The sequence below is a fragment of the Eurytemora carolleeae genome, unplaced genomic scaffold (assembly GCF_000591075.1).
Source record: "Eurytemora carolleeae unplaced genomic scaffold, Eaff_2.0 scaffold1710, whole genome shotgun sequence".
Lineage (NCBI taxonomy): Eukaryota > Metazoa > Arthropoda > Copepoda > Calanoida > Temoridae > Eurytemora > Eurytemora carolleeae.
In genome coordinates this window covers 1-11458 of record NW_019397614.1, presented here as the reverse complement: position 1 = coordinate 11458, position 11458 = coordinate 1, and the positions used below count along the sequence as shown (strand labels likewise).

The window sequence follows — 11458 nt, the reverse complement described above, 5'->3', positions numbered from 1 at the left end:
TATTTATTGCCGAGAATTAAAAGCACCATTAAAAAAAATCAAAATTTACTTTTTAAAAAAGGGTCCGTAACCCAAAAAAACTTAAAAATCAAATTTATAATTTCAACAGTTTAAGGTCATTAAGATCAAATAAATAACGTTACAAGGTCATTAATTAAATTAACATCGTTTAAATGTTACTGATTTAATATCGCTTAAATGTTATTGGTTGAAAGGTTAGAAAATTAAAATCAATTTCATTTAAAGGTTTTCACTGTCTAGTAAATCCAAATAAAAATTGTTCAAAGGTCAATAAATCAATTAAATATTGTTCATAAAATAATTAAATAAATACAAAATCATATTTTCTGGCAGTTCTTCTTATGATGGGACAACTGATCACTAGATGGAAATGCCTTCTCACAATCTAAATAAATCAATTTTAAGAAAACTTTATTGATTTAAGATTATACATTACTAGCTGAAGGGCCCGGCGTCGCCAGCGGAAAAAAAATTCGAAAAAAATTTTGTTATGAAAAATTTCAGATTTTTTTAGCCTATTACACCCCCCGGCCATCCATAGGTGTCCACAAAAAATGTCAGCCCAATCGGTACAGCCGTTTGACCGGCTATACGCAACATATATATGAATGTCTTGTTTTATTATATAGATATAATTCATGCATATATCATTGAAATTACAACAATTTAGTATGACCCCCTTTGTTATAAGTTTCGGCGAAGCTCGTGAACAAATGATAAGGGATGGTGAATGGTGATAATACATTTTTTTCTAATTAGTGCTAATAATAATTATTCCACGTTTTGAAAAAATTTAATGCATTTGCACAAGGGACGAAAAAATAAGAAAAGAAATAATCTCTAACCCCCTTACACTCACCTATACTGGGACACTTGTATGGTTTGGCTCCAGTGTGAATGTTAATGTGATGGCTTAATTTAGTTCGTGTTACAAACCGTTTTCCACAGTAATCACAGGGGAACTAAAAACAATTTTATTCTTATAGATTAAATAAAGCAATAGTAAAAATAAATTCAATTTTTTAAAAAACAATCAGGCTTTCTTTTTTATTTTTTATTTTACAGTTTTTTTTAATTGGAGATGTCTCAAAAAACACGACGGTTGAAAAATACGGTTCAATATCGTCTTGGATCTTTGTGACGATTTGCAGCATTCATTCGTCAACTTGTATTTTTGTTTATGAATTTTGACCCAATAACTTTTAAAAAATCCCTTAGTCCTGGAATTGTTTATTATATTATATATATTGTACATGTTTGTTATAAATATTGGAAAGACGAACAACAGTTTAAGATAAAATGGTTTCCTGTGAGTCTAGATTATGATGTTTCATATGATAATCAAGACCATCTTGAGACTTCAGGATTTTACTGCAAACCTGACACTGTAAACAAAATTCTTAATTAAAGAAATCAAATATTAATCAATCAACCAACCAACCAACAGTCACATCAAAAAGTCAGTTCCGACCAGACTAACAAGAAACAAACCCAACAACTACCCAACCATGTAGTGTTCTTAAGAATTATTATTTTGAGGTAAAAACTACCCCCAACCTATTAAAACAATCATATACCTGTATTGTTACAGTACTATGTTTGCTTCTAATGTGAACCTATAAAATCTTCAGTCTTCACTTACATACAAATTATTGGCAAAATTAAACAATGAAACATTTTTAATTAAAAGATTAAAAATATGATTTTTATGTCAAACATGCTTATTTATAAAATTATTAAAGAAAGGGTCAACGTCTTTCTTAGTAACACTTTGTCCGGCAACATTTAATCTATGTATATATATATATATATATACTATGCTCGTCTTGTTTGTTTATTTGTAACCGATAAACGTCAAAACGGCTGAACCGATCGGGCCAAAATTTTTGTTTGTACCTTACGAGATCCCAGGTGTGGTATATGGATGGTTTTAATTGAAAACATTTGCCTTTAAAAATTTAGATGTTTCAAATCAAAGAAAAAAAAATCGATTCACAAACATATAAAAGGTAAAAAGTCTATAGTCTATGGTTGATTTCTTTTCCAGAGAAAATTCTAAATTGGACACTACTTTTCCCCCTCCCACCTGGCCCTATCATGGTTCTGACATAATAAGACCAAAATACCTCAATATTTCAAATTTCACCCCCTCTTCTAGCATATATCGTAAGTCGACCAAATGTAGAAATCCACGGCTATAAACTGTACGTTAAAAAGGCTACCATTGTTTTCTGTTAATAAAACTCTATATATCTTTAACTGTTATGAAGTCGCTAAAAAAATATGTTTTTGGTGAAATATGAGAATACAATTGTGAAGATGTTTTCCTGAAGATTCCGTTTACTTTTAAACCTTGTTCCGCACTCAACACAAACAAACTTACGCTCCTACAAATAATATTTTTAATGAATTTTCAGATTTGATGAAAATGTATAATTTTAAGACATAATTAGGTTTGTCACGCATAAAGTGACCCTCAATTGAACGCGTTAAATGCCTTCTGAAAATATCCTTTAGCACATAATCAGATTAACGATGCGGAAGATATCGTCGTATTTCTGTATCTGTTCTGTCTGTTACAGAAAATGCAATTGAAAATGATCTATTTTCTGCTAGAAAAACAAAAACAAAGCAATCATTTTTTCTCTGACCAAGGTTTGAAGGATACCGTAGAAAATCACAATTTATTAGTAAATAAAGAAAATAACTGTAAAAAATGTTTTATTTTTGTAAAACTCCAAGACAATTAAAATTTGAATTAAAAATTAATGTTTGACGTTTTGTTAATTATACCTCAGAGTGAGACTTCTTGTGTGTGTATAAACTTGCTTTACTAGCAAAGAATTCACTGCATATATCACATTCATGTTTTATACCTAAACAAATCTACGATAGAATAACCTGAAAATTGGTTTAAATAAACCATTGGAAATTGTCATGCTCTTAAATCTTCAATTTGATAAAATTTATGTTCTTGATACAGGGGTATATTTTTTCAGAATTATCTCCCCCCTGGAGGATGAGGGATAGATTTTTTTATTAGGAGAAAAAATGGTACATCAAGCAAGTTTTTTATCCTTTTTGATACTTTTAACCCAAAAATTCGTTCATTTTTCCCTCGCAATCAATTATTTATTTTAAGATAAAATATACACCCCTGCCTCCCAAATTAAACTCTTGCTTTGTGAATTTGACGCAGGAAAATGAAGAGAATGATCTCTACCTAGATGGGAACTATCAATATGCTGTTGAAGGTTTCCTGTTGTACTTCCTTTATAGTTACAGTGTTCACATTCATACTTCCTGAATCAAATAAATTAGGATTCAGTTGAAGTAATTATTTTTTTAAAGAAAAAGGTAAATAATATCTAACGCTTTTAACTATATTATTTTTGTTAACAAAATTATTGACTTCTATCCGTCTTTCTTGCTGAAGTATTTCTTAATTAGTAGATACAATATATACAAGTAAAGATCTTTAAGCCCATAATCTTGGAAAATCTAGACTGCCACAGGATAAACATGCTCAACAACAAATGTACATGTTAGGAATTTTTAATATTTTTTATTTTAAACCTATTTTTGTACATCAAATTAACATACCTGCAGTTATTTTAACCCAAAATCAAAATGATAAATCAAAAAAGGCCTAACATTTAATAACAATCTTTACAAAGTTTACTAAACATCTTTGTCATATTTATGTTTGATTGATTGAATCTTATTATCTTACCTGATTTGATTGTGTACGGTGTCAATGTGTTTCTGCAAGATATTTACAGTCGACAAAAGTTTGTCACAGAGAGGACATTGCACCTTGGGCAAATCTAAAATATGATAAATGGTAAGTATGAAATAGAAATTAAAGGGGGGGGATGCCCTTTAAAACTGATCAAAAAAGATGGAAGATATATATTTTTACAAATTTCCTCCATTGTTTCTGCAGCAGAAATCCGCAAGTCACTTTGTAGAAAACCCTGGATTAAAAAATCCCATGCATTCTTGATCAGAACAAGCTGCTATGAATACCTTTGTGAATCAGACACACTAATCTTTAAATGGAAACTCGCATGAAATTACGTCTTTTCCCCTAAAAAGTAATTGATTCCCATCAAAAAATTATTTTTCTAAACCTTTCAGTTTTTATTTTATTTCTTACACAGAAGTTGGAGAGGATCTTACCTTTGTGAATTTTTAGATGATCTTTTAAAGTTCTACTTGTTGCAAATAGTTTATTGCACTCTGAACACCTGAGAGGATNTGAATGAGCAAAACAGGACAGCCAGGAAACAAGAAGATTGGAAAAATGAGTATCTGCATTCTGCATTAAATACATGTATCAATTAATTTGTTTCATAAAAAAATTATAAATAAATAAATTGATAAAGTTAAAAACTTGTTGCAAACAGTTTATTGCACTCTGTACACCTGAGAGGATTTTACCTTTGTGAATTTTTAGATGATCTTTTAAAGTTCTACTTGTTGCGAACAGTTTATTGCACTCTGTACACCTGAGGCACAGATAATTTATAAATTCATGCCAAATAAAAAAATTTAAGTTTAAACAGAACTCATTCTTTTTTTACTTACTTTGTAAAAAATATTGGATGGATGTGTGACAACGTTTGATTAAGAATATTGTCTAAAAAGTTAAATAAGCCTGCCTTAATATATAAATGTGTTCAAAAAAACGAATAAACGATTGTAAAATAAGATAAAGTTTTGCCTGAATTAAGCTATAAAACACCTGCCTGAAAGTGTTATGCTTGTCTGAATGAATAAACATGTGCTCTTTCAAATACTTCTTTGATTTAAACACGAGTCCACACACTTTACAAAAATTTTCCTGAACAAAAATGTTAAGCTCAAATTGTAAATTCAGATTTATATTTATCTATATAATAAAGCTCTTTGCTCATATATATTTCTATATATATTAGCTATAGCTGGCCAAACGGCTGGACCGAAAGGGCTGAAATTTGTTGAGGTAACCCATAGGTGGCCGGGAAGTAACATAAAAAAAACCTTTTTTTTTAATTTAAAAAAAAACTCACGGGCAACGCTGGGCACTTAAGCTAGTTTATATAATGAAGCTCTTCGCTCATATATATATATATTTATATATATGTTAGCTATAGCTGGCCAAACAGCTGAACCAAATTGACTGACTTTTTTTTGGAGGGAACCAATGGGAACCCCCTAATATAGGCAAAATTTTAAAAATTAGATTTTTTTAATTCCACGGGCAACACCGGTCACAAACATGTTACATCAGACATTGAAAAGTTTTTACTAATGAGAACCTCACAACCGTATCTGATTGTCCCTCTTTTAATGATCCATACTCTGAAGACATATTTTTTGACGAAGAACAAAATCAAAAACCTGAAAGCAAACTCTAGTTCAGGATCTGACGGAATTTCCTGTCAGTTTTTTTTAACCGACCATAAAGAAAAGATCCTGTCAATACCACTTGCCCTATTATTTGAATAGTCTGTTTTCAAAATAATTAACATTGCTATCTAATTAAAACTTGATCAGGCGAAGCTTTTAAAGGTACGTTATGAATCTCCACATCTCACTAGAAAATGCACTTACAGTCCCTTAAAGATACATTATTTTTTTTAATGGTGAGATTATGTATTGTCTGTATCATACCTTTGCTTTGCATTCTTCAACATGAAGAGTCAAATTTTCTTTTCTTGAAAATACTTTTCCACAAATAGGACAGGAAATACTTTCATCTTCCTTATCTAAACACACTACTTAAATTATATTATATTATAAAGGTTTATTCGCATGCAAATATATATAAATGGTGAAGTTAAACTTGTTTAGATTTTATGAATATATAGTTTTACACAGTGCTTAGGATTCCGATCCTCAAGATTTTGCTTCCTGGATCCGGATCTAATGGACAAAATATGAACCCAAAAACTGGAGAAAAAAAATTACTCTCAAACCCCAAATGTGAACTAGATTGAAAAAGAGAGATTATAAAAATTTCCTGATTTCTGAATGGTTAATCAAGTTTTAGCATAAAAATTAGCGAAAAAAATAGACAAAAAATTGAAAATTTTGCTTTTTTTGAATTCAGTAAATATTAAAGAAATGACCTGGATCCGGATACATTTTTTCCAGTGCGGATCCAGGATACGGACCCGGACCCGCATCAAAATTAAATGGATCTTAAGCACTGGTTTTACAATAGAAATTCATAACATATTCATCAGATAGTTAAGGAAGTAAAGCCTTGACTTGAATAGAAACTTAAATTAAAAATGGTGTTTTTACCCAAACATTTATTTCGTTTTTTAAATATTTGACTTTGTATATAAAAAAGTTCTTACAGCCCCACCCCCATGTAATATTCCTACCTGGAGGGAAAATACCCCCTGTATCTTCTATACTTCCAGAGCAGAACTTACAAACCCCATCTTCTCCAGGAATTAAATACTGAAGCACTATTAAGAGTCTTAAACGTTTTCAGAACGTTGTTTTTTAGAAAACTGGTTGTTTAAAGTTTATTATATTATTGTCAAAAATATTTGTGACAAGTTAGCATTAATTTATCCGCCAGATTGCTCTAAAACTCCCGTTAGGTAGCAAATTATTTGAAAATAAACATAGAAACCTCTAATAAATTTCAAACACTTCATCCATTTTGTAAAGATCCGAAACTTTGAAGGGGGAATAATACTTCAAATAACAAGCTATGTAACTTTTAGGCTACAAAATATTATTTAGATTCCCAGTAAAATATTTTTTTTTACACATGCTGAGATTCGGCGATAAAAACATAAAAATGTTTGTGTGCAATTCAATGCTTTCTAACAAGGCAAGAGATAAAATTATGTTTTTTATATTGGGATAGGAAACGAAATGATTGTTCATTAAAATAAATACCCCTCTGCTCATTTTAAAAACCTAAATCAAGTATTTATCCCTGCCTAAAGCAGATGGTTCTCCTAGAACAGCATTACAGTGTTTACACTGGAGTTCTGGAAGTACAGCAATATATTCAATATGAACCTGTTCACATTTCATCATATGCTTCTTTATTTTTAGCGCTGAGAACAGTTTTTTGCAGAAATCACAGGGAACTTTTATCTTGGCATTTTTCAGCGTTACTTCTTCCAAAGAATCGTCTATATTAGAAAATATATCTTCTAAATCTTCAACCGAGGTAAAAGCGTCGTCTTCTGTATGCTTAAAATTACAGTTTACCAGCTCTCTGAAATTTTAGTGTTCAAGGGACTTTCGATGGAAAACAAAATTACAAGTGACTTCTATTTAATGTGGGATATGCCCGATTCACAACAGTACCCATAAACCCTTTTTCTGTTGAATAATGTGGGATGTATCGTCCTTTTTCTGTTGAATAATGTGGGATATATCGTCCTTTTTCTGTTGAATAATGTGGGATATATCGTCCTTTTTCTGTTGAATAATGTGGGATATATCGTCCTTTTCCTGTTGAATAATGTGGGATATATCGTCCTTTTTCTGATGAATAATGTGGGATACATCGTCCTTTTTCTGTTGAATAATGTGGGATGTATCGTCCTTTTTCTGTTGAATAATGTGGGACATATCGTCCTTTTCCTATTGAATAATATGAAGAGGAGTTGAGCTTGAATTTCTTATTTCATCTTGATCAGACAAAGCTTTTAAAGGGTATAGTTGTGAAACATGACAATAAAAGAAGAGTCACTTTAAAATTAAGGCTTCAGTGGCCTTTAATTAATACTTACTTATACTTCTATAAGTTAGTATTAATATATAATATATAATATATAATATATAATATATAATATATAATAATATAATAGTATAAAATTAAGGCTTAAGTCCCTTTAATTAATAGATACATGTAGTAAGAGTAAATCCAGTAAGGCTTAGCTTATTACTGTATGTGCTCTGTGACCAAATTAAATTAATTTGAGCTAGGTCGCTTAACTAAATACCCCGGGTTCCAATCTTGAATCACTGATTTAAATTTAAAGATTCATAAGCATAGAAAAAAATTCACTGCTCTTTTTAAAATTTTGTGAAAAAAATTTTATTTTAAAATGTTAAAAACAGATTCATAAGGATTTGAATCGGTGTTTCAGGATTTAAACCGTCGGTAGGTAGTTCAATTCAATGAAGTCGGCCCCTATACAGTTCACATTCAAGAGTAGATCGAATTTAGAATCAAACATATGTTTGTCTTGTAATATTTTAAAAAAGGTAATAATAAAAACACTAGAATTTGTTTCTTATCTGGACTTAATTCATAGAACATCCATGACGAATAATTTGACTGATTTGATAATATTTTCATAAACAATAAAAAAATTAACCGTTTTACCTTAAATATTTTAGGTCCAAAGTTAAATAAAGAAGCTCTATTCCCTTCTTTACCGACCCTACATCGATCTTAAAAATATTACATTAATAACAAGCTTAAATGAAGTTAAATGAGGTTATGAAAAAGGTACCCAATTACTCACAAATCTATAACTTAGGCATATTTTATTAATTTTTATTTTTATTATTTTCAACAATCAACCTACAGACAAAGTAACACGACCTGTAGGTTATACTACAATAAAAACAGGGTTGATCCCCCACATCCTATGGTTAATATGGGATCCAGTGGTTTAGATTTGGACTGTATTTTTAAGGATTCAGCGCGTACTGTGTATGCCAGAAAAGCAAAGTTACGGGTGGATAAAGTACAGTGGATGCTTCAAAAGCATTTGCAGAAAGAGGTACACGAGGGGAGAAAGGCCACCCTCATCAATCTCTAGTCCGAACCACATCAGGAATACGATGGAAGACTAGAAATTCATAGATTTCAGATATTTATTTAATTGTTTCTGCAATTTCTCTTTCCTGTGAATACAATATTTGGGCCCTACACTCCCAATTGTCTTCAATTGACGATTAAACCTACTGACCCCGCGTATCAGAGCTCAAAATTCAAAAGTCTAGAAGAAAAATGACGTACACAAGGAAGAGGGGACATATCAAAATCTTAATGTTAATGATAGTGATATTTGTGTTTTACAGCCAGGAATCGGATTATTTGCACTTTTTCTAGGGTGCAGCTCTAGCCTGTTTACAGCAAAGATTTACTAGAAAGTGGCAAGAATTTCTCTTCTCTACAAGAAAAAAAACTATCCGAATCTTTTAAGTTTATAAGTTTAAAGTGTACTGTGAATCAAAAGGGTTAAGAGTCCCGTAGAATTACAGTGAAAATCTCTATAAACAGTTATTTTAAATCTCGACTAACTATAAACAACATATTAAGAAAATGTAAAATGTACCTGGGGAAGAATTATTAGACTTGAATCTATTCCTAGAAGCCAAGGAAAAGGTAAACTGAGAAGAGCTCTGAACAATCAATTAAACAATAAAAAATGTTATCTATGGGTTGATCAATTCAAATCAATTAATTAGTCAAACAATTGGTTGCTCAATACAATTCAATCAATCAGTTCATTAATCTACTTGTCAGTCAAGTTGATTCATCAACAAGTGAACCAATCAGCTAATCAATCAAATTACACATTCAATCAACCAGTCTTTTAACAAAGTAACAAATCACTTAATGTATTTCCTTTGTAAGTATTTTATTCAATATATTAATCAAACAATAACTTAATCTGATAGTTTATTTAATTGAAATCAACCTGTTGATAAACTTTAACTGAAAATAACAGACCAAAAAAATATTTTCAGTAAAAAATCTTGTTTTCTGAAAATGTTAAGTTATTTTAATTTCGAAAGAAAATAAGAAAATCTTTAAAAATGTTTTTCTTCCAGAGCTTTGAAGAATATACAGGGTGTCCCATATCATATTAGATCGTTTATAGCTCTAAATTGAGATTTAAAGGACTAATCAGGAAAATTTATGAAGAATAAATCATTTCACAAAAATGTTTCAGATTAATATAATAAAATCTGAAGTAAAATAACGTGTTTTTTTATTAGTTTTTTTCAGAGCGTATTTTAGCTGTAAAGCTTGGAGATAATCTAACATAATACAGGACGCTCTGTATCATCGTAAAGTCACCCTTACAATTAAGGTAAATTAGCTATTCACGCATGAAGTTAAAATATATGAAATACGATTAACGAGAGAGGGATTAGTACCTGTGCGCCTTTACTCGTCCATCCACGCACACAAGTTCAATATCTGTGAACAATCCAATTTTCTAAAAAAAAACTTGTTTATATTTTATATTTTGCTTCTGCTTATCGCCTAATTTTAAGCGATTTGAATTGCCTACAAAGTACGAATACATAAGACGTAATTTCAAGTAAAACTTAATTATATAGATTATCATGTCATATCAATGACATAAAATTCCTTATTTTCAGAAATCGAGTGCAGTATCAAAGATAATACCACCCATACACAACCCTAGCCATAAAAAGTATTGTGCCTCCATGTAAGGGAAGAAGACCCTTTTAGTGAACTGCACATTACACAGGGCACATGAAACGCTAATTTCCTAGTGTAGGATTTTTGTAACCCCCGCCCCCCATCATTTTTGTACACAGCACTTTAGTAGGGCATATATCAGGGGTGTATATTTTCCTAAATAATCATTCCCCCACTTTCTGTTCTATATCTGAAATTACTTATTAATAATATTAATTTTATTCTAACACTTTTTGAACCCACAAAACCCTACATAACACAAACCTGTCACCTATGTACACCGGACCGGTTGACACGTAGGTTATTCATTCTCTAGCTATGATTTAGGCTACCTGGGCGAGGAAGCCGTGGCTAAATCACGGCTAGAAAATGTTTTACGAATCGAACAATAATATTGAGCGTGTACACTCTTACCTACAGGACTCAACTTTATGGTTCAAAAAAGGGAATTATCCGAAATCGATGATAAAAAGGGTAATTTCCTAGAGAACGATTTTTTGACCCCTCTCCCATCCTATCAATTTAGTACATTTTGTATAATTGATTATGTGGCCGCAGCGCTCGGCCCCATAGCATATCCTAGCCGCCGCGCTCGGCCCCGTAGCCTATCCTAGCCGCAGCGCTCGGCCCCGTAGCCTATCCTAGCCGCAGCGCTCGGCCCAGCATTAATCTTAACCAAACACTAAAATAATAAACAATAAATGTACAAAATTACAAGAAAGGGGGAGGGAGGGTCCAAAAATCGTATACTAGGACCAGGGACTAGGGAGTAAGGAATGGAAGGGAGATATAACTGACGCGGTTCGCCCTACCATAGGATTATACATGCTTTGCAGACGGTACTTAATATGAATAAGAAATATTTGTCAGATTTACATTTACTGCGTATACAATAACCTATTCTGAATATTTAATACACAAATGGAGTACCCGTCTGCAAAGCATGTATAATCATATGGTAGGGCGAACCGCGTCAGTTGCATCTCCCTTCTATTTCTTACT

General features: G+C 31.3%; 1 protein-coding gene across 1 annotated transcript; it reads right to left on the bottom strand.

The window, feature by feature from the left end:
- Positions 1–69: 69 nt before the first annotated feature.
- Positions 70–10226, bottom strand: LOC111715191 (gastrula zinc finger protein XlCGF46.1; the record flags this gene model as incomplete). Its single annotated transcript, XM_023490471.1, has 16 exons — positions 70–406; positions 881–983; positions 1329–1406; positions 1599–1637; positions 2349–2408; positions 2815–2897; positions 3245–3324; positions 3755–3848; positions 4465–4532; positions 4773–4867; positions 5680–5783; positions 6399–6461; positions 6972–7255; positions 8375–8442; positions 9336–9402; positions 10165–10226. Coding segments are annotated over 16 exons (1416 nt in total), but the record flags the coding sequence as incomplete, so codon positions are not given.
- Between the last annotated feature and the right edge of the window lie 1232 nt (positions 10227–11458).